This window comes from Equus asinus, chromosome 17, assembly GCF_041296235.1.
Source record: "Equus asinus isolate D_3611 breed Donkey chromosome 17, EquAss-T2T_v2, whole genome shotgun sequence".
In the NCBI taxonomy this organism is placed as follows: Eukaryota; Metazoa; Chordata; class Mammalia; order Perissodactyla; family Equidae; genus Equus; species Equus asinus.
Window position 1 is genome coordinate 50,216,544 of NC_091806.1, and position 22,304 is coordinate 50,238,847.

At 67.6% G+C, this 22,304-nt stretch overlaps 2 protein-coding genes across 2 annotated transcripts in view; both read right to left on the minus strand.

Moving 5' to 3' along the window:
• Positions 1-22,304, minus strand: part of LOC139040828 (mucin-6) — a 40,270-nt gene that overhangs the window by 2,987 nt on the left and 14,979 nt on the right. The window lies entirely within an intron of this gene.
• LOC139040852 (mucin-19-like) lies at positions 1,146-21,854 on the minus strand. Its single transcript, XM_070488581.1, has 3 exons — positions 21,836-21,854; positions 1,370-21,600; positions 1,146-1,265 (listed from the first exon to the last, which is right to left on the minus strand). Exons 1-3 carry the CDS (start codon positions 21,852-21,854, stop codon positions 1,146-1,148), a joined length of 20,370 nt encoding a protein of 6,789 aa, XP_070344682.1.

Genomic DNA, 22,304 nt, shown 5'->3' on the forward strand with positions numbered 1-22,304 from the left:
AGGTGAGAGCCACATTCATGCCTTTGTTTTCATTTCTGCAACCTGGGGGATGGTTGGAGTAGTTGAACCCCAGGGTCCCTGATAGCTGTAAGCTCTCCTGAGTTCTGGAGATCGCAGCCATGGGAGACTGCTGACGGCACCTTGAAGGGAGGCCAGGACTGCAGTGGGGAACATGAAGGGGAGGGGATGAATCATGAGTGATCCCAGTGCAGGACAGACATAGAGGCGCAGAGATGGGAAAGGGGACCTCCTGGGGGAGGCCAGTCGCTTCCTTCGGCCAGACTGGGGCTGGCTGGAGAGGTACCCGGAGAGAAGGGGAGAAAGGCGCCAGAGCTCAGTTGAGGAGGACTGGGAACAGGCCCCGAGGACGTGAGGCAACACACAGAACAGGATGAGCCAAAAGAGGGGAGGGGGCGAGGGGAGGAGGCAGGACTCAGACAGCCACTGCCTACTGGTGGGGCGATGTCCTTCCCAGATACCCCCAAGGCACAGCTGAGGACACCAAAGCTCTGAGACCTAGAGTGACACAGGGGATGGCTGGTAGAGGCAAAACTGGAGCTCCAGCCTGGGTGTGTGTAACTCCAATCTGTGCGCAGCACCCTGCCTTGCTCTGCTGTACCCAGGAGAAGGGAATGCAATAGGTAGAGGAAAGGAGACATTCCCACCATGATGACTGGGTGAGTCTCTGAGAGTGGGGCAGGGTGTGATTGGAACAGAGGCTGAGAGGTGGTGAAGGGCCCAGATATTCATCAGGAAACGTCCCTGAGTACTGCCAAAGGTGGAGAGGCAAGGAAAGGAGGAAGCTGTGCAGCAAGGATTATAATGATGAGATACAGTGATGTGACTTACCGGGAGAGATGGGGGGAGATGTGATGAGAGAAGAGACGGAAGGGGCCCTGGTGGAGAAGGACGCCTCAGTGGGAAAGGAAGAGCTTCCATGCACAGTGAAAGAGCTGGTCAGGAAGACAGTACTCAGCAGGCTAGTGGTACTGGGCTGTCGAGTGGTGAGGTTGGTGGCTGGGGAACTCGGGATGGATGTAACTCCCAAGGTGGATGACATGAGGGGAGCAGTGGAAGGTTGCGTGGTGAGAGAGGTAGACTGTGAAGTGGTAGAAAGAGAAGACAAGGTGGAGGGGACGTGGGTACTAGGTGTGAACCTGGGTGTCGGCAAAGGGGCTGTGGTAGTAGAAGTGGACACAACAGGGGGATGGGTAGAGACATGGAGAGTTGGTGTGGAGGACAGAGAAGACGCATGAAAGGTAGGACTGAATGTAGGAGGAACAGAACTAGAAAACTGGGTTTCTGGTTGGGTTGGGGTGGTGACTCGGTGGGAAGTTGGAGTGACCGAGGAGGTGGCAGATGTTGGAACCTGAGTGGGCAGAGTGGTCTCGGGGCGTGATGGGGTCGGGGAGGTGCTGGTGGTCCGGAAGGATGTCCCCGTGGGCGGCCCTGTGGTGTGGGCGGTGGAGGAGAGGGAGACGGTCGGTGGGGAGGAGTGAGTGGTGAAGGGAGTGTGGGGCCTGCTGGCGGTGGCGGCGGGGGTGGCAGTGCCTGTGGTGGCGGGCTTGGGGGACAGGGTGGTGTGTGGGGCCGAGGTGGTCTCAGGGCGGGCAGTGGAGGAGGGGTGTGACACGGGGGAAGGGGAGGTTTTGGCCGTGCTGACCGAGGTGGGGGCTTGGGTGGTCCGTGTTGTGGTCAGTGTGACGCGGGAGGCTGTGGCTGTGGGCGCTGTGGCTGTCGGGGGCACGTGGGAAGACGGAGGCGGGGTGGCCGTGGGCGTTTGAGAGGCTGCAGAAGACTGGGTTTCTGGTTGGGTTGGGGTGATGACTCGGTGGGAAGTTGGAGTGACCGAGGAGGTGGCAGATGTTGGAACCTGAGTGGGCAGAGTGGTCTCGGGGCGTGATGGGGTCGGGGAGGTGCTGGTGGTCCGGAAGGATGTCCCCGTGGGCGGCCCTGTGGTGTGGGCGGTGGAGGAGAGGGAGACGGTCGGTGGGGAGGAGTGAGTGGTGAAGGGAGTGTGGGGCCTGCTGGCGGTGGCGGTGGGGGTGGCCGTGGCGGTGTGTGTCGCGGGGGTGGCAGTGCCTGTGGTGGCGGGCTTGGGGGACAGGGTGGTGTGTGGGGCCGAGGTGGTCTCAGGGCGGGCAGTGGAGGAGGGGTGTGACACGGGGGAAGGGGAGGTTTTGGCCGTGCTGACCGAGGTGGGGGCTTGGGTGGTCCGCGTTGTGGTCAGTGTGACGCGGGAGGCTGTGGGTGTGGGCGCTGTGGCCGTCGGGGGCACGTGGGAAGTCGGGGGCGGGGTGGCCGTGGGCGTTTGAGAGGCTGCAGAAGACTGGGTTTCTGGTTGGGTTGGGGTGATGACTCGGTGGGAAGTTGGAGTGACCGAGGAGGTGGCAGATGTTGGAACCTGAGTGGGCAGAGTGGTCTCGGGGCGTGATGGGGTCGGGGAGGTGCTGGTGGTCCGGAAGGATGTCCCCGTGGGCGGCCCTGTGGTGTGGGCGGTGGAGGAGAGGGAGACGGTCGGTGGGGAGGAGTGAGTGGTGAAGGGAGTGTGGGGCCTGCTGGCGGTGGCGGTGGGGGTGGCCGTGGCGGTGTGTGTCGCGGGGGTGGCAGTGCCTGTGGTGGCGGGCTTGGGGGACAGGGTGGTGTGTGGGGCCGAGGTGGTCTCAGGGCGGGCAGTGGAGGAGGGGTGTGACACGGGGGAAGGGGAGGTTTTGGCCGTGCTGACCGAGGTGGGGGCTTGGGTGGTCCGCGTTGTGGTCAGTGTGACGCGGGAGGCTGTGGGTGTGGGCGCTGTGGCTGTCGGGGGCACGTGGGAAGTCGGGGGCGGGGTGGCCGTGGGCGTTTGAGAGGCTGCAGAAGACTGGGTTTCTGGTTGGGTTGGGGTGATGACTCGGTGGGAAGTTGGAGTGACCGAGGAGGTGGCAGATGTTGGAACCTGAGTGGGCAGAGTGGTCTCGGGGCGTGATGGGGTCGGGGAGGTGCTGGTGGTCTGGAAGGATGTCCCCGTGGGCGGCCCTGTGGTGTGGGCGGTGGAGGAGAGGGAGACGGTCGGTGGGGAGGAGTGAGTGGTGAAGGGAGTGTGGGGCCTGCTGGCGGTGGCGGTGGGGGTGGCCGTGGCGGTGTGTGTCGCGGGGGTGGCAGTGCCTGTGGTGGCGGGCTTGGGGGACAGGGTGGTGTGTGGGGCCGAGGTGGTCTCAGGGCGGGCAGTGGAGGAGGGGTGTGACACGGGGGAAGGGGAGGTTTTGGCCGTGCTGACCGAGGTGGGGGCTTGGGTGGTCCGCGTTGTGGTCAGTGTGACGCGGGAGGCTGTGGGTGTGGGCGCCGTGGCTGTCGGGGGCACGTGGGAAGTCGGGGGCGGGGTGGTCGTGGGCGTTTGAGAGGCTGCAGAAGACTGGGTTTCTGGTTGGGTTGGGGTGATGACTCGGTGGGAAGTTGGAGTGACCGAGGAGGTGGCAGATGTAGGAACCTGAGTGGGCAGAGTGGTCTCGGGGCGTGATGGGGTCGGGGAGGTGCTGGTGGTCCGGAAGGATGTCCCCGTGGGCGGCCCTGTGGTGTGGGCGGTGGAGGAGAGGGAGACGGTCGGTGGGGAGGAGTGAGTGGTGAAGGGAGTGTGGGGCCTGCTGGCGGTGGCGGTGGGGGTGGCCGTGGCGGTGTGTGTCGCGGGGGTGGCAGTGCCTGTGGTGGCGGGCTTGGGGGACAGGGTGGTGTGTGGGGCCGAGGTGGTCTCAGGGCGGGCAGTGGAGGAGGGGTGTGACACGGGGGAAGGGGAGGTTTTGGCCGTGCTGACCGAGGTGGGGGCTTGGGTGGTCCGCGTTGTGGTCAGTGTGACGCGGGAGGCTGTGGGTGTGGGCGCTGTGGCTGTCGGGGGCACGTGGGAAGTCGGGGGCGGGGTGGCCGTGGGCGTTTGAGAGGCTGCAGAAGACTGGGTTTCTGGTTGGGTTGGGGTGATGACTCGGTGGGAAGTTGGAGTGACCGAGGAGGTGGCAGATGTAGGAACCTGAGTGGGCAGAGTGGTCTCGGGGCGTGATGGGGTCGGGGAGGTGCTGGTGGTCCGGAAGGATGTCCCCGTGGGCGGCCCTGTGGTGTGGGCGGTGGAGGAGAGGGAGACGGTCGGTGGGGAGGAGTGAGTGGTGAAGGGAGTGTGGGGCCTGCTGGCGGTGGCGGTGGGGGTGGCCGTGGCGGTGTGTGTCGCGGGGGTGGCAGTGCCTGTGGTGGCGGGCTTGGGGGACAGGGTGGTGTGTGGGGCCGAGGTGGTCTCAGGGCGGGCAGTGGAGGAGGGGTGTGACACGGGGGAAGGGGAGGTTTTGGCCGTGCTGACCGAGGTGGGGGCTTGGGTGGTCCGCGTTGTGGTCAGTGTGACGCGAGAGGCTGTGGCTGTGGGCGCTGTGGCTGTCGGGGGCACGTGGGAAGACGGAGGCGGGGTGGCCGTGGGCGTTTGAGAGGCTGCAGAAGACTGGGTTTCTGGTTGGGTTGGGGTGATGACTCGGTGGGAAGTTGGAGTGACCGAGGAGGTGGCAGATGTAGGAACCTGAGTGGGCAGAGTGGTCTCGGGGCGTGATGGGGTCGGGGAGGTGCTGGTGGTCCGGAAGGATGTCCCCGTGGGCGGCCCTGTGGTGTGGGCGGTGGAGGAGAGGGAGACGGTCGGTGGGGAGGAGTGAGTGGTGAAGGGAGTGTGGGGCCTGCTGGCGGTGGCGGTGGGGGTGGCCGTGGCGGTGTGTGTCGCGGGGGTGGCAGTGCCTGTGGTGGCGGGCTTGGGGGACAGGGTGGTGTGTGGGGCCGAGGTGGTCTCAGGGCGGGCAGTGGAGGAGGGGTGTGACACGGGGGAAGGGGAGGTTTTGGCCGTGCTGACCGAGGTGGGGGCTTGGGTGGTCCGCGTTGTGGTCAGTGTGACGCGGGAGGCTGTGGGTGTGGGCGCTGTGGCCGTCGGGGGCACGTGGGAAGTCGGGGGCGGGGTGGCCGTGGGCGTTTGAGAGGCTGCAGAAGACTGGGTTTCTGGTTGGGTTGGGGTGATGACTCGGTGGGAAGTTGGAGTGACCGAGGAGGTGGCAGATGTTGGAACCTGAGTGGGCAGAGTGGTCTCGGGGCGTGATGGGGTCGGGGAGGTGCTGGTGGTCCGGAAGGATGTCCCCGTGGGCGGCCCTGTGGTGTGGGCGGTGGAGGAGAGGGAGACGGTCGGTGGGGAGGAGTGAGTGGTGAAGGGAGTGTGGGGCCTGCTGGCGGTGGCGGTGGGGGTGGCCGTGGCGGTGTGTGTCGCGGGGGTGGCAGTGCCTGTGGTGGCGGGCTTGGGGGACAGGGTGGTGTGTGGGGCCGAGGTGGTCTCAGGGCGGGCAGTGGAGGAGGGGTGTGACACGGGGGAAGGGGAGGTTTTGGCCGTGCTGACCGAGGTGGGGGCTTGGGTGGTCCGCGTTGTGGTCAGTGTGACGCGGGAGGCTGTGGGTGTGGGCGCTGTGGCTGTCGGGGGCACGTGGGAAGTCGGGGGCGGGGTGGCCGTGGGCGTTTGAGAGGCTGCAGAAGACTGGGTTTCTGGTTGGGTTGGGGTGATGACTCGGTGGGAAGTTGGAGTGACCGAGGAGGTGGCAGATGTTGGAACCTGAGTGGGCAGAGTGGTCTCGGGGCGTGATGGGGTCGGGGAGGTGCTGGTGGTCCGGAAGGATGTCCCCGTGGGCGGCCCTGTGGTGTGGGCGGTGGAGGAGAGGGAGACGGTCGGTGGGGAGGAGTGAGTGGTGAAGGGAGTGTGGGGCCTGCTGGCGGTGGCGGTGGGGGTGGCCGTGGCGGTGTGTGTCGCGGGGGTGGCAGTGCCTGTGGTGGCGGGCTTGGGGGACAGGGTGGTGTGTGGGGCCGAGGTGGTCTCAGGGCGGGCAGTGGAGGAGGGGTGTGACACGGGGGAAGGGGAGGTTTTGGCCGTGCTGACCGAGGTGGGGGCTTGGGTGGTCCGCGTTGTGGTCAGTGTGACGCGGGAGGCTGTGGGTGTGGGCGCTGTGGCCGTCGGGGGCACGTGGGAAGTCGGGGGCGGGGTGGCCGTGGGCGTTTGAGAGGCTGCAGAAGACTGGGTTTCTGGTTGGGTTGGGGTGATGACTCGGTGGGAAGTTGGAGTGACCGAGGAGGTGGCAGATGTTGGAACCTGAGTGGGCAGAGTGGTCTCGGGGCGTGATGGGGTCGGGGAGGTGCTGGTGGTCCGGAAGGATGTCCCCGTGGGCGGCCCTGTGGTGTGGGCGGTGGAGGAGAGGGAGACGGTCGGTGGGGAGGAGTGAGTGGTGAAGGGAGTGTGGGGCCTGCTGGCGGTGGCGGTGGGGGTGGCCGTGGCGGTGTGTGTCGCGGGGGTGGCAGTGCCTGTGGTGGCGGGCTTGGGGGACAGGGTGGTGTGTGGGGCCGAGGTGGTCTCAGGGCGGGCAGTGGAGGAGGGGTGTGACACGGGGGAAGGGGAGGTTTTGGCCGTGCTGACCGAGGTGGGGGCTTGGGTGGTCCGCGTTGTGGTCAGTGTGACGCGGGAGGCTGTGGGTGTGGGCGCTGTGGCTGTCGGGGGCACGTGGGAAGTCGGGGGCGGGGTGGCCGTGGGCGTTTGAGAGGCTGCAGAAGACTGGGTTTCTGGTTGGGTTGGGGTGATGACTCGGTGGGAAGTTGGAGTGACCGAGGAGGTGGCAGATGTAGGAACCTGAGTGGGCAGAGTGGTCTCGGGGCGTGATGGGGTCGGGGAGGTGCTGGTGGTCCGGAAGGATGTCCCCGTGGGCGGCCCTGTGGTGTGGGCGGTGGAGGAGAGGGAGACGGTCGGTGGGGAGGAGTGAGTGGTGAAGGGAGTGTGGGGCCTGCTGGCGGTGGCGGTGGGGGTGGCCGTGGCGGTGTGTGTCGCGGGGGTGGCAGTGCCTGTGGTGGCGGGCTTGGGGGACAGGGTGGTGTGTGGGGCCGAGGTGGTCTCAGGGCGGGCAGTGGAGGAGGGGTGTGACACGGGGGAAGGGGAGGTTTTGGCCGTGCTGACCGAGGTGGGGGCTTGGGTGGTCCGCGTTGTGGTCAGTGTGACGCGAGAGGCTGTGGCTGTGGGCGCTGTGGCTGTCGGGGGCACGTGGGAAGACGGAGGCGGGGTGGCCGTGGGCGTTTGAGAGGCTGCAGAAGACTGGGTTTCTGGTTGGGTTGGGGTGATGACTCGGTGGGAAGTTGGAGTGACCGAGGAGGTGGCAGATGTAGGAACCTGAGTGGGCAGAGTGGTCTCGGGGCGTGATGGGGTCGGGGAGGTGCTGGTGGTCCGGAAGGATGTCCCCGTGGGCGGCCCTGTGGTGTGGGCGGTGGAGGAGAGGGAGACGGTCGGTGGGGAGGAGTGAGTGGTGAAGGGAGTGTGGGGCCTGCTGGCGGTGGCGGTGGGGGTGGCCGTGGCGGTGTGTGTCGCGGGGGTGGCAGTGCCTGTGGTGGCGGGCTTGGGGGACAGGGTGGTGTGTGGGGCCGAGGTGGTCTCAGGGCGGGCAGTGGAGGAGGGGTGTGACACGGGGGAAGGGGAGGTTTTGGCCGTGCTGACCGAGGTGGGGGCTTGGGTGGTCCGCGTTGTGGTCAGTGTGACGCGGGAGGCTGTGGGTGTGGGCGCTGTGGCCGTCGGGGGCACGTGGGAAGTCGGGGGCGGGGTGGCCGTGGGCGTTTGAGAGGCTGCAGAAGACTGGGTTTCTGGTTGGGTTGGGGTGATGACTCGGTGGGAAGTTGGAGTGACCGAGGAGGTGGCAGATGTTGGAACCTGAGTGGGCAGAGTGGTCTCGGGGCGTGATGGGGTCGGGGAGGTGCTGGTGGTCCGGAAGGATGTCCCCGTGGGCGGCCCTGTGGTGTGGGCGGTGGAGGAGAGGGAGACGGTCGGTGGGGAGGAGTGAGTGGTGAAGGGAGTGTGGGGCCTGCTGGCGGTGGCGGTGGGGGTGGCCGTGGCGGTGTGTGTCGCGGGGGTGGCAGTGCCTGTGGTGGCGGGCTTGGGGGACAGGGTGGTGTGTGGGGCCGAGGTGGTCTCAGGGCGGGCAGTGGAGGAGGGGTGTGACACGGGGGAAGGGGAGGTTTTGGCCGTGCTGACCGAGGTGGGGGCTTGGGTGGTCCGCGTTGTGGTCAGTGTGACGCGGGAGGCTGTGGGTGTGGGCGCTGTGGCTGTCGGGGGCACGTGGGAAGTCGGGGGCGGGGTGGCCGTGGGCGTTTGAGAGGCTGCAGAAGACTGGGTTTCTGGTTGGGTTGGGGTGATGACTCGGTGGGAAGTTGGAGTGACCGAGGAGGTGGCAGATGTTGGAACCTGAGTGGGCAGAGTGGTCTCGGGGCGTGATGGGGTCGGGGAGGTGCTGGTGGTCCGGAAGGATGTCCCCGTGGGCGGCCCTGTGGTGTGGGCGGTGGAGGAGAGGGAGACGGTCGGTGGGGAGGAGTGAGTGGTGAAGGGAGTGTGGGGCCTGCTGGCGGTGGCGGTGGGGGTGGCCGTGGCGGTGTGTGTCGCGGGGGTGGCAGTGCCTGTGGTGGCGGGCTTGGGGGACAGGGTGGTGTGTGGGGCCGAGGTGGTCTCAGGGCGGGCAGTGGAGGAGGGGTGTGACACGGGGGAAGGGGAGGTTTTGGCCGTGCTGACCGAGGTGGGGGCTTGGGTGGTCCGCGTTGTGGTCAGTGTGACGCGGGAGGCTGTGGGTGTGGGCGCTGTGGCTGTCGGGGGCACGTGGGAAGTCGGGGGCGGGGTGGCCGTGGGCGTTTGAGAGGCTGCAGAAGACTGGGTTTCTGGTTGGGTTGGGGTGATGACTCGGTGGGAAGTTGGAGTGACCGAGGAGGTGGCAGATGTAGGAACCTGAGTGGGCAGAGTGGTCTCGGGGCGTGATGGGGTCGGGGAGGTGCTGGTGGTCCGGAAGGATGTCCCCGTGGGCGGCCCTGTGGTGTGGGCGGTGGAGGAGAGGGAGACGGTCGGTGGGGAGGAGTGAGTGGTGAAGGGAGTGTGGGGCCTGCTGGCGGTGGCGGTGGGGGTGGCCGTGGCGGTGTGTGTCGCGGGGGTGGCAGTGCCTGTGGTGGCGGGCTTGGGGGACAGGGTGGTGTGTGGGGCCGAGGTGGTCTCAGGGCGGGCAGTGGAGGAGGGGTGTGACACGGGGGAAGGGGAGGTTTTGGCCGTGCTGACCGAGGTGGGGGCTTGGGTGGTCCGCGTTGTGGTCAGTGTGACGCGAGAGGCTGTGGCTGTGGGCGCTGTGGCTGTCGGGGGCACGTGGGAAGACGGAGGCGGGGTGGCCGTGGGCGTTTGAGAGGCTGCAGAAGACTGGGTTTCTGGTTGGGTTGGGGTGATGACTCGGTGGGAAGTTGGAGTGACCGAGGAGGTGGCAGATGTAGGAACCTGAGTGGGCAGAGTGGTCTCGGGGCGTGATGGGGTCGGGGAGGTGCTGGTGGTCCGGAAGGATGTCCCCGTGGGCGGCCCTGTGGTGTGGGCGGTGGAGGAGAGGGAGACGGTCGGTGGGGAGGAGTGAGTGGTGAAGGGAGTGTGGGGCCTGCTGGCGGTGGCGGTGGGGGTGGCCGTGGCGGTGTGTGTCGCGGGGGTGGCAGTGCCTGTGGTGGCGGGCTTGGGGGACAGGGTGGTGTGTGGGGCCGAGGTGGTCTCAGGGCGGGCAGTGGAGGAGGGGTGTGACACGGGGGAAGGGGAGGTTTTGGCCGTGCTGACCGAGGTGGGGGCTTGGGTGGTCCGCGTTGTGGTCAGTGTGACGCGAGAGGCTGTGGCTGTGGGCGCTGTGGCTGTCGGGGGCACGTGGGAAGACGGAGGCGGGGTGGCCGTGGGCGTTTGAGAGGCTGCAGAAGACTGGGTTTCTGGTTGGGTTGGGGTGATGACTCGGTGGGAAGTTGGAGTGACCGAGGAGGTGGCAGATGTAGGAACCTGAGTGGGCAGAGTGGTCTCGGGGCGTGATGGGGTCGGGGAGGTGCTGGTGGTCCGGAAGGATGTCCCCGTGGGCGGCCCTGTGGTGTGGGCGGTGGAGGAGAGGGAGACGGTCGGTGGGGAGGAGTGAGTGGTGAAGGGAGTGTGGGGCCTGCTGGCGGTGGCGGTGGGGGTGGCCGTGGCGGTGTGTGTCGCGGGGGTGGCAGTGCCTGTGGTGGCGGGCTTGGGGGACAGGGTGGTGTGTGGGGCCGAGGTGGTCTCAGGGCGGGCAGTGGAGGAGGGGTGTGACACGGGGGAAGGGGAGGTTTTGGCCGTGCTGACCGAGGTGGGGGCTTGGGTGGTCCGCGTTGTGGTCAGTGTGACGCGGGAGGCTGTGGGTGTGGGCGCTGTGGCCGTCGGGGGCACGTGGGAAGTCGGGGGCGGGGTGGCCGTGGGCGTTTGAGAGGCTGCAGAAGACTGGGTTTCTGGTTGGGTTGGGGTGATGACTCGGTGGGAAGTTGGAGTGACCGAGGAGGTGGCAGATGTTGGAACCTGAGTGGGCAGAGTGGTCTCGGGGCGTGATGGGGTCGGGGAGGTGCTGGTGGTCCGGAAGGATGTCCCCGTGGGCGGCCCTGTGGTGTGGGCGGTGGAGGAGAGGGAGACGGTCGGTGGGGAGGAGTGAGTGGTGAAGGGAGTGTGGGGCCTGCTGGCGGTGGCGGTGGGGGTGGCCGTGGCGGTGTGTGTCGCGGGGGTGGCAGTGCCTGTGGTGGCGGGCTTGGGGGACAGGGTGGTGTGTGGGGCCGAGGTGGTCTCAGGGCGGGCAGTGGAGGAGGGGTGTGACACGGGGGAAGGGGAGGTTTTGGCCGTGCTGACCGAGGTGGGGGCTTGGGTGGTCCGCGTTGTGGTCAGTGTGACGCGAGAGGCTGTGGCTGTGGGCGCTGTGGCTGTCGGGGGCACGTGGGAAGACGGAGGCGGGGTGGCCGTGGGCGTTTGAGAGGCTGCAGAAGACTGGGTTTCTGGTTGGGTTGGGGTGATGACTCGGTGGGAAGTTGGAGTGACCGAGGAGGTGGCAGATGTTGGAACCTGAGTGGGCAGAGTGGTCTCGGGGCGTGATGGGGTCGGGGAGGTGCTGGTGGTCCGGAAGGATGTCCCCGTGGGCGGCCCTGTGGTGTGGGCGGTGGAGGAGAGGGAGACGGTCGGTGGGGAGGAGTGAGTGGTGAAGGGAGTGTGGGGCCTGCTGGCGGTGGCGGTGGGGGTGGCCGTGGCGGTGTGTGTCGCGGGGGTGGCAGTGCCTGTGGTGGCGGGCTTGGGGGACAGGGTGGTGTGTGGGGCCGAGGTGGTCTCAGGGCGGGCAGTGGAGGAGGGGTGTGACACGGGGGAAGGGGAGGTTTTGGCCGTGCTGACCGAGGTGGGGGCTTGGGTGGTCCGCGTTGTGGTCAGTGTGACGCGGGAGGCTGTGGGTGTGGGCGCTGTGGCTGTCGGGGGCACGTGGGAAGTCGGAGGCGGGGTGGCCGTGGGCGTTTGAGAGGCTGCAGAAGACTGGGTTTCTGGTTGGGTTGGGGTGATGACTCGGTGGGAAGTTGGAGTGACCGAGGAGGTGGCAGATGTAGGAACCTGAGTGGGCAGAGTGGTCTCGGGGCGTGATGGGGTCGGGGAGGTGCTGGTGGTCCGGAAGGATGTCCCCGTGGGCGGCCCTGTGGTGTGGGCGGTGGAGGAGAGGGAGACGGTCGGTGGGGAGGAGTGAGTGGTGAAGGGAGTGTGGGGCCTGCTGGCGGTGGCGGTGGGGGTGGCCGTGGCGGTGTGTGTCGCGGGGGTGGCAGTGCCTGTGGTGGCGGGCTTGGGGGACAGGGTGGTGTGTGGGGCCGAGGTGGTCTCAGGGCGGGCAGTGGAGGAGGGGTGTGACACGGGGGAAGGGGAGGTTTTGGCCGTGCTGACCGAGGTGGGGGCTTGGGTGGTCCGCGTTGTGGTCAGTGTGACGCGAGAGGCTGTGGCTGTGGGCGCTGTGGCTGTCGGGGGCACGTGGGAAGACGGAGGCGGGGTGGCCGTGGGCGTTTGAGAGGCTGCAGAAGACTGGGTTTCTGGTTGGGTTGGGGTGATGACTCGGTGGGAAGTTGGAGTGACCGAGGAGGTGGCAGATGTAGGAACCTGAGTGGGCAGAGTGGTCTCGGGGCGTGATGGGGTCGGGGAGGTGCTGGTGGTCCGGAAGGATGTCCCCGTGGGCGGCCCTGTGGTGTGGGCGGTGGAGGAGAGGGAGACGGTCGGTGGGGAGGAGTGAGTGGTGAAGGGAGTGTGGGGCCTGCTGGCGGTGGCGGTGGGGGTGGCCGTGGCGGTGTGTGTCGCGGGGGTGGCAGTGCCTGTGGTGGCGGGCTTGGGGGACAGGGTGGTGTGTGGGGCCGAGGTGGTCTCAGGGCGGGCAGTGGAGGAGGGGTGTGACACGGGGGAAGGAGAGGTTTTGGCCGTGCTGACCGAGGTGGGGGCTTGGGTGGTCCGCGTTGTGGTCAGTGTGACGCGGGAGGCTGTGGGTGTGGGCGCTGTGGCTGTCGGGGGCACGTGGGAAGTCGGAGGCGGGGTGGCCGTGGGCGTTTGAGAGGCTGCAGAAGACTGGGTTTCTGGTTGGGTTGGGGTGATGACTCGGTGGGAAGTTGGAGTGACCGAGGAGGTGGCAGATGTAGGAACCTGAGTGGGCAGAGTGGTCTCGGGGCGTGATGGGGTCGGGGAGGTGCTGGTGGTCCGGAAGGATGTCCCCGTGGGCGGCCCTGTGGTGTGGGCGGTGGAGGAGAGGGAGACGGTCGGTGGGGAGGAGTGAGTGGTGAAGGGAGTGTGGGGCCTGCTGGCGGTGGCGGTGGGGGTGGCCGTGGCGGTGTGTGTCGCGGGGGTGGCAGTGCCTGTGGTGGCGGGCTTGGGGGACAGGGTGGTGTGTGGGGCCGAGGTGGTCTCAGGGCGGGCAGTGGAGGAGGGGTGTGACACGGGGGAAGGGGAGGTTTTGGCCGTGCTGACCGAGGTGGGGGCTTGGGTGGTCCGCGTTGTGGTCAGTGTGACGCGGGAGGCTGTGGGTGTGGGCGCTGTGGCTGTCGGGGGCACGTGGGAAGTCGGGGGCGGGGTGGCCGTGGGCGTTTGAGAGGCTGCAGAAGACTGGGTTTCTGGTTGGGTTGGGGTGATGACTCGGTGGGAAGTTGGAGTGACCGAGGAGGTGGCAGATGTAGGAACCTGAGTGGGCAGAGTGGTCTCGGGGCGTGATGGGGTCGGGGAGGTGCTGGTGGTCCGGAAGGATGTCCCCGTGGGCGGCCCTGTGGTGTGGGCGGTGGAGGAGAGGGAGACGGTCGGTGGGGAGGAGTGAGTGGTGAAGGGAGTGTGGGGCCTGCTGGCGGTGGCGGTGGGGGTGGCCGTGGCGGTGTGTGTCGCGGGGGTGGCAGTGCCTGTGGTGGCGGGCTTGGGGGACAGGGTGGTGTGTGGGGCCGAGGTGGTCTCAGGGCGGGCAGTGGAGGAGGGGTGTGACACGGGGGAAGGGGAGGTTTTGGCCGTGCTGACCGAGGTGGGGGCTTGGGTGGTCCGCGTTGTGGTCAGTGTGACGCGAGAGGCTGTGGCTGTGGGCGCTGTGGCTGTCGGGGGCACGTGGGAAGACGGAGGCGGGGTGGCCGTGGGCGTTTGAGAGGCTGCAGAAGACTGGGTTTCTGGTTGGGTTGGGGTGATGACTCGGTGGGAAGTTGGAGTGACCGAGGAGGTGGCAGATGTAGGAACCTGAGTGGGCAGAGTGGTCTCGGGGCGTGATGGGGTCGGGGAGGTGCTGGTGGTCCGGAAGGATGTCCCCGTGGGCGGCCCTGTGGTGTGGGCGGTGGAGGAGAGGGAGACGGTCGGTGGGGAGGAGTGAGTGGTGAAGGGAGTGTGGGGCCTGCTGGCGGTGGCGGTGGGGGTGGCCGTGGCGGTGTGTGTCGCGGGGGTGGCAGTGCCTGTGGTGGCGGGCTTGGGGGACAGGGTGGTGTGTGGGGCCGAGGTGGTCTCAGGGCGGGCAGTGGAGGAGGGGTGTGACACGGGGGAAGGAGAGGTTTTGGCCGTGCTGACCGAGGTGGGGGCTTGGGTGGTCCGCGTTGTGGTCAGTGTGACGCGGGAGGCTGTGGGTGTGGGCGCTGTGGCTGTCGGGGGCACGTGGGAAGTCGGAGGCGGGGTGGCCGTGGGCGTTTGAGAGGCTGCAGAAGACTGGGTTTCTGGTTGGGTTGGGGTGATGACTCGGTGGGAAGTTGGAGTGACCGAGGAGGTGGCAGATGTAGGAACCTGAGTGGGCAGAGTGGTCTCGGGGCGTGATGGGGTCGGGGAGGTGCTGGTGGTCCGGAAGGATGTCCCCGTGGGCGGCCCTGTGGTGTGGGCGGTGGAGGAGAGGGAGACGGTCGGTGGGGAGGAGTGAGTGGTGAAGGGAGTGTGGGGCCTGCTGGCGGTGGCGGTGGGGGTGGCCGTGGCGGTGTGTGTCGCGGGGGTGGCAGTGCCTGTGGTGGCGGGCTTGGGGGACAGGGTGGTGTGTGGGGCCGAGGTGGTCTCAGGGCGGGCAGTGGAGGAGGGGTGTGACACAGGGGAAGGGGAGGTTTTGGCCGTGCTGACCGAGGTGGGGGCTTGGGTGGTCCGCGTTGTGGTCAGTGTGACGCGGGAGGCTGTGGGTGTGGGCGCTGTGGCTGTCGGGGGCACGTGGGAAGTCGGGGGCGGGGTGGCCGTGGGCGTTTGAGAGGCTGCAGAAGACTGGGTTTCTGGTTGGGTTGGGGTGATGACTCGGTGGGAAGTTGGAGTGACCGAGGAGGTGGCAGATGTAGGAACCTGAGTGGGCAGAGTGGTCTCGGGGCGTGATGGGGTCGGGGAGGTGCTGGTGGTCCGGAAGGATGTCCCCGTGGGCGGCCCTGTGGTGTGGGCGGTGGAGGAGAGGGAGACGGTCGGTGGGGAGGAGTGAGTGGTGAAGGGAGTGTGGGGCCTGCTGGCGGTGGCGGTGGGGGTGGCCGTGGCGGTGTGTGTCGCGGGGGTGGCAGTGCCTGTGGTGGCGGGCTTGGGGGACAGGGTGGTGTGTGGGGCCGAGGTGGTCTCAGGGCGGGCAGTGGAGGAGGGGTGTGACACGGGGGAAGGGGAGGTTTTGGCCGTGCTGACCGAGGTGGGGGCTTGGGTGGTCCGCGTTGTGGTCAGTGTGACGCGAGAGGCTGTGGCTGTGGGCGCTGTGGCTGTCGGGGGCACGTGGGAAGACGGAGGCGGGGTGGCCGTGGGCGTTTGAGAGGCTGCAGAAGACTGGGTTTCTGGTTGGGTTGGGGTGATGACTCGGTGGGAAGTTGGAGTGACCGAGGAGGTGGCAGATGTTGGAACCTGAGTGGGCAGAGTGGTCTCGGGGCGTGATGGGGTCGGGGAGGTGCTGGTGGTCCGGAAGGATGTCCCCGTGGGCGGCCCTGTGGTGTGGGCGGTGGAGGAGAGGGAGACGGTCGGTGGGGAGGAGTGAGTGGTGAAGGGAGTGTGGGGCCTGCTGGCGGTGGCGGTGGGGGTGGCCGTGGCGGTGTGTGTCGCGGGGGTGGCAGTGCCTGTGGTGGCGGGCTTGGGGGACAGGGTGGTGTGTGGGGCCGAGGTGGTCTCAGGGCGGGCAGTGGAGGAGGGGTGTGACACGGGGGAAGGAGAGGTTTTGGCCGTGCTGACCGAGGTGGGGGCTTGGGTGGTCCGCGTTGTGGTCAGTGTGACGCGGGAGGCTGTGGGTGTGGGCGCTGTGGCTGTCGGGGGCACGTGGGAAGTCGGAGGCGGGGTGGCCGTGGGCGTTTGAGAGGCTGCAGAAGACTGGGTTTCTGGTTGGGTTGGGGTGATGACTCGGTGGGAAGTTGGAGTGACCGAGGAGGTGGCAGATGTAGGAACCTGAGTGGGCAGAGTGGTCTCGGGGCGTGATGGGGTCGGGGAGGTGCTGGTGGTCCGGAAGGATGTCCCCGTGGGCGGCCCTGTGGTGTGGGCGGTGGAGGAGAGGGAGACGGTCGGTGGGGAGGAGTGAGTGGTGAAGGGAGTGTGGGGCCTGCTGGCGGTGGCGGTGGGGGTGGCCGTGGCGGTGTGTGTCGCGGGGGTGGCAGTGCCTGTGGTGGCGGGCTTGGGGGACAGGGTGGTGTGTGGGGCCGAGGTGGTCTCAGGGCGGGCAGTGGAGGAGGGGTGTGACACGGGGGAAGGGGAGGTTTTGGCCGTGCTGACCGAGGTGGGGGCTTGGGTGGTCCGCGTTGTGGTCAGTGTGACGCGGGAGGCTGTGGGTGTGGGCGCTGTGGCTGTCGGGGGCACGTGGGAAGTCGGAGGCGGGGTGGCCGTGGGCGTTTGAGAGGCTGCAGAAGACTGGGTTTCTGGTTGGGTTGGGGTGATGACTCGGTGGGAAGTTGGAGTGACCGAGGAGGTGGCAGATGTAGGAACCTGAGTGGGCAGAGTGGTCTCGGGGCGTGATGGGGTCGGGGAGGTGCTGGTGGTCCGGAAGGATGTCCCCGTGGGCGGCCCTGTGGTGTGGGCGGTGGAGAAGAGGGAGACGGTCGGTGGGGAGGAGTGAGTGGTGAAGGGAGTGTGGGGCCTGCTGGCGGTGGCGGTGGGGGTGGCCGTGGCGGTGTGTGTCGCGGGGGTGGCAGTGCCTGTGGTGGCGGGCTTGGGGGACAGGGTGGTGTGTGGGGCCGAGGTGGTCTCAGGGCGGGCAGTGGAGGAGGGGTGTGACACGGGGGAAGGGGAGGTTTTGGCCGTGCTGACCGAGGTGGGGGCTTGGGTGGTCCGCGTTGTGGTCAGTGTGACGCGGGAGGCTGTGGGTGTGGGCGCTGTGGCTGTCGGGGGCACGTGGGAAGACGGAGGCGGGGTGGCCGTGGGCGTTTGAGAGGCTGCAGAAGACTGGGTTTCTGGTTGGGTTGGGGTGATGACTCGGTGGGAAGTTGGAGTGACCGAGGAGGTGGCAGATGTAGGAACCTGAGTGGGCAGAGTGGTCTCGGGGCGTGATGGGGTCGGGGAGGTGCTGGTGGTCCGGAAGGATGTCCCCGTGGGCGGCCCTGTGGTGTGGGCGGTGGAGGAGAGGGAGACGGTCGGTGGGGAGGAGTGAGTGGTGAAGGGAGTGTGGGGCCTGCTGGCGGTGGCGGTGGGGGTGGCCGTGGCGGTGTGTGTCGCGGGGGTGGCAGTGCCTGTGGTGGCGGGCTTGGGGGACAGGGTGGTGTGTGGGGCCGAGGTGGTCTCAGGGCGGGCAGTGGAGGAGGGGTGTGACACGGGGGAAGGGGAGGTTTTGGCCGTGCTGACCGAGGTGGGGGCTTGGGTGGTCCGCGTTGTGGTCAGTGTGACGCGGGAGGCTGTGGGTGTGGGCGCTGTGGCTGTCGGGGGCACGTGGGAAGTCGGGGGCGGGGTGGCCGTGGGCGTTTGAGAGGCTGCAGAAGACTGGGTTTCTGGTTGGGTTGGGGTGATGACTCGGTGGGAAGTTGGAGTGACCGAGGAGGTGGCAGATGTAGGAACCTGAGTGGGCAGAGTGGTCTCGGGGCGTGATGGGGTCGGGGAGGTGCTGGTGGTCCGGAAGGATGTCCCCGTGGGCGGCCCTGTGGTGTGGGCGGTGGAGGAGAGGGAGACGGTCGGTGGGGAGGAGTGAGTGGTGAAGGGAGTGTGGGGCCTGCTGGCGGTGGCGGTGGGGGTGGCCGTGGCGGTGTGTGTCGCGGGGGTGGCAGAGCCTGTGGTGGCGGGCTTGGGGGACAGGGTGGTGTGTGGGGCCGAGGTGGTCTCAGGGCGGGCAGTGGAGGAGGGGTGTGACACGGGGGAAGGGGAGGTTTTGGCCGTGCTGACCGAGGTGGGGGCTTGGGTGGTCCGCGTTGTGGTCAGTGTGACGCGGGAGGCTGTGGGTGTGGGCGCTGTGGCTGTCGGGGGCACGTGGGAAGTCGGGGGCGGGGTGGCCGTGGGCGTTTGAGAGGCTGCAGAAGACTGGGTTTCTGGTTGGGTTGGGGTGATGACTCGGTGGGAAGTTGGAGTGACCGAGGAGGTGGCAGATGTAGGAACCTGAGTGGGCAGAGTGGTCTCGGGGCGTGATGGGGTCGGGGAGGTGCTGGTGGTCCGGAAGGATGTCCCCGTGGGCGGCCCTGTGGTGTGGGCGGTGGAGGAGAGGGAGACGGTCGGTGGGGAGGAGTGAGTGGTGAAGGGAGTGTGGGGCCTGCTGGCGGTGGCGGTGGGGGTGGCCGTGGCGGTGTGTGTCGCGGGGGTGGCAGTGCCTGTGGTGGCGGGCTTGGGGGACAGGGTGGTGTGTGGGGCCGAGGTGGTCTCAGGGCGGGCAGTGGAGGAGGGGTGTGACACGGGGGAAGGGGAGGTTTTGGCCGTGCTGACCGAGGTGGGGGCTTGGGTGGTCCGCGTTGTGGTCAGTGTGACGCGAGAGGCTGTGGCTGTGGGCGCTGTGGCTGTCGGGGGCACGTGGGAAGACGGAGGCGGGGTGGCCGTGGGCGTTTGAGAGGCTGCAGAAGACTGGGTTTCTGGTTGGGTTGGGGTGATGACTCGGTGGGAAGTTGGAGTGACCGAGGAGGTGGCAGATGTAGGAACCTGAGTGGGCAGAGTGGTCTCGGGGCGTGATGGGGTCGGGGAGGTGCTGGTGGTCCGGAAGGATGTCCCCGTGGGCGGCCCTGTGGTGTGGGCGGTGGAGGAGAGGGAGACGGTCGGTGGGGAGGAGTGAGTGGTGAAGGGAGTGTGGGGCCTGCTGGCGGTGGCGGTGGGGGTGGCCGTGGCGGTGTGTGTCGCGGGGGTGGCAGTGCCTGTGGTGGCGGGCTTGGGGGACAGGGTGGTGTGTGGGGCCGAGGTGGTCTCAGGGCGGGCAGTGGAGGAGGGGTGTGACACGGGGGAAGGGGAGGTTTTGGCCGTGCTGACCGAGGTGGGGGCTTGGGTGGTCCGCGTTGTGGTCAGTGTGACGCGGGAGGCTGTGGGTGTGGGCGCTGTGGCTGTCGGGGGCACGTGGGAAGTCGGAGGCGGGGTGGCCGTGGGCGTTTGAGAGGCTGCAGAAGACTGGGTTTCTGGTTGGGTTGGGGTGATGACTCGGTGGGAAGTTGGAGTGACCGAGGAGGTGGCAGATGTAGGAACCTGAGTGGGCAGAGTGGTCTCGGGGCGTGATGGGGTCGGGGAGGTGCTGGTGGTCCGGAAGGATGTCCCCGTGGGCGGCCCTGTGGTGTGGGCGGTGGAGAAGAGGGAGACGGTCGGTGGGGAGGAGTGAGTGGTGAAGGGAGTGTGGGGCCTGCTGGCGGTGGCGGTGGGGGTGGCCGTGGCGGTGTGTGTCGCGGGGGTGGCAGTGCCTGTGGTGGCGGGCTTGGGGGACAGGGTGGTGTGTGGGGCCGAGGTGGTCTCAGGGCGGGCAGTGGAGGAGGGGTGTGACACGGGGGAAGGGGAGGTTTTGGCCGTGCTGACCGAGGTGGGGGCTTGGGTGGTCCGCGTTGTGGTCAGTGTGACGCGGGAGGCTGTGGGTGTGGGCGCTGTGGCTGTCGGGGGCACGTGGGAAGTCGGGGGCGGGGTGGCCGTGGGCGTTTGAGAGGCTGCAGAAGACTGGGTTTCTGGTTGGGTTGGGGTGATGACTCGGTGGGAAGTTGGAGTGACCGAGGAGGTGGCAGATGTTGGAACCTGAGTGGGCAGAGTGGTCTCGGGGCGTGATGGGGTCGGGGAGGTGCTGGTGGTCCGGAAGGATGTCCCCGTGGGCGGCCCTGTGGTGTGGGCGGTGGAGGAGAGGGAGACGGTCGGTGGGGAGGAGTGAGTGGTGAAGGGAGTGTGGGGCCTGCTGGCGGTGGCGGTGGGGGTGGCCGTGGCGGTGTGTGTCGCGGGGGTGGCAGTGCCTGTGGTGGCGGGCTTGGGGGACAGGGTGGTGTGTGGGGCCGAGGTGGTCTCAGGGCGGGCAGTGGAGGAGGGGTGTGACACGGGGGAAGGGGAGGTTTTGGCCGTGCTGACCGAGGTGGGGGCTTGGGTGGTCCGCGTTGTGGTCAGTGTGACGCGGGAGGCTGTGGGTGTGGGCGCTGTGGCTGTCGGGGGCACGTGGGAAGACGGAGGCGGGGTGGCCGTGGGCGTTTGAGAGGCTGCAGAAGACTGGGTTTCTGGTTGGGTTGGGGTGATGACTCGGTGGGAAGTTGGAGTGACCGAGGAGGTGGCAGATGTAGGAACCTGAGTGGGCAGAGTGGTCTCGGGGCGTGATGGGGTCGGGGAGGTGCTGGTGGTCCGGAAGGATGTCCCCGTGGGCGGCCCTGTGGTGTGGGCGGTGGAGGAGAGGGAGACGGTCGGTGGGGAGGAGTGAGTGGTGAAGGGAGTGTGGGGCCTGCTGGCGGTGGCGGTGGGGGTGGCCGTGGCGGTGTGTGTCGCGGGGGTGGCAGTGCCTGTGGTGGCGGGCTTGGGGGACAGGGTGGTGTGTGGGGCCGAGGTGGTCTCAGGGCGGGCAGTGGAGGAGGGGTGTGACACGGGGGAAGGGGAGGTTTTGGCCGTGCTGACCGAGGTGGGGGCTTGGGTGGTCCGCGTTGTGGTCAGTGTGACGCGGGAGGCTGTGGGTGTGGGCGCTGTGGCTGTCGGGGGCACGTGGGAAGTCGGGGGCGGGGTGGCCGTGGGCGTTTGAGAGGCTGCAGAAGACTGGGTTTCTGGTTGGGTTGGGGTGATGACTCGGTGGGAAGTTGGAGTGACCGAGGAGGTGGCAGATGTAGGAACCTGAGTGGGCAGAGTGGTCTCGGGGCGTGATGGGGTCGGGGAGGTGCTGGTGGTCCGGAAGGATGTCCCCGTGGGCGGCCCTGTGGTGTGGGCGGTGGAGGAGAGGGAGACGGTCGGTGGGGAGGAGTGAGTGGTGAAGGGAGTGTGGGGCCTGCTGGCGGTGGCGGTGGGGGTGGCCGTGGCGGTGTGTGTCGCGGGGGTGGCAGAGCCTGTGGTGGCGGGCTTGGGGGACAGGGTGGTGTGTGGGGCCGAGGTGGTCTCAGGGCGGGCAGTGGAGGAGGGGTGTGACACGGGGGAAGGGGAGGTTTTGGCCGTGCTGACCGAGGTTGGGGCTTGGGTGGTCCGCGTTGTGGTCAGTGTGACGCGGGAGGCTGTGGGTGTGGGCGCTGTGGCTGTCGGGGGCACGTGGGAAGTCGGGGGCGGGGTGGCCGTGGGCGTTTGAGAGGCTGGAGAAGACTGGGTTTCTGGTTGGGTTGGGGTGATGACTCGGTGGGAAGTTGGAGTGACCGAGGAGGTGGCAGATGTAGGAACCTGAGTGGGCAGAGTGGTCTCGGGGCGTGGTGGGGTCGGGGAGGTGCTGGTGGTCCGGAAGGATGTCCCCGTGGGCGGCCCTGTGGTGTGGGCGGTGGAGGAGAGGGAGACGGTCGGTGGGGAGGAGTGAGTGGTGAAGGGAGTGTGGGGCCTGCTGGCGGTGGCGGTGGGGGTGGCCGTGGCGGTGTGTGTCGCGGGGGTGGCAGTGCCTGTGGTGGCGGGCTTGGGGGACAGGGTGGTGTGTGGGGCCGAGGTGGTCTCAGGGCGGGCAGTGGAGGAGGGGTGTGACACGGGGGAAGGGGAGGTTTTGGCCGTGCTGACCGAGGTGGGGGCTTGGGTGGTCCGCGTTGTGGTCAGTGTGACGCGGGAGGCTGTGGGTGTGGGCGCTGTGGCTGTCGGGGGCACGTGGGAAGTCGGAGGCGGGGTGGCCGTGGGCGTTTGAGAGGCTGCAGAAGACTGGGTTTCTGGTTGGGTTGGGGTGATGACTCGGTGGGAAGTTGGAGTGACCGAGGAGGTGGCAGATGTAGGAACCTGAGTGGGCAGAGTGGTCTCGGGGCGTGATGGGGTCGGGGAGGTGCTGGTGGTCCGGAAGGATGTCCCCGTGGGCGGCCCTGTGGTGTGGGGGGTGGAGGAGAGGGAGACGGTCGGTGGGGAGGAGTGAGTGGTGAAGACAGTGTGGGGAGTGCTGCGGGTGTGTGCTGTTGGTGTGCTCTCTTCACTTGTGGTGTGTGCCCTCGTGCCTGGTGATGTTAGCGGGGTGGTGTGCTGGGTGCTTGAGCGTGTGCTCGGGCTTGTGGTGGTATGAGCGTTTGGCGGGCTGTCAGTGTGCTCTGTGTCCTGGCTGACAGCTGTGCTCCGGGTCCATTCGGTTGTGGAGAATGCTGTGGGAGACAACGTGTGTCAAGTCCCTTTCTTTCTTACCTCCCCTTGTTGGTTCAGCTCCCACTTCTCACCCTCTTTTGCTGTGGTTTGATTGCATCTTGCGAGGTTGTCCCAGGCATTCTTCCTGTTTCCCACCCTCTCCTCCTCGACCCCTGTCCTGTTTCTTCCTTGGCCCTTGTTGCAGGTCAGTTGCCTCTAGTCGTTTTGGGTTCCCTCCTCTCTAGCCCTCTGTCTCCTCCCTGTTTCCCCCACTTTCAGGGTGGCTTTTCTTGGGGCGGAGTGGACCATCCCTCCACGAGCATCTCTGCTGCTGGCCTTTGTAATGGGCTTCTCTTCTGATGCCAGTGTTGGAATACAGATGTTTCTGGCCCATCCTGCATAGTGGGAGCTGTACTTTGTGTCAAGTGCCTTTGGCAGCCATGAAGTCCCCTGT

Excerpts from the sequence above, each read along its gene's own strand:
- LOC139040852 (XM_070488581.1), bottom strand. Across the intron at positions 1,266-1,369 it reads AGACCACTCTGCCCACTCAG|TCCTACCTTTCATGCGTCTT; the intron begins GTTCCAACATCT and ends TCCTACATTCAG.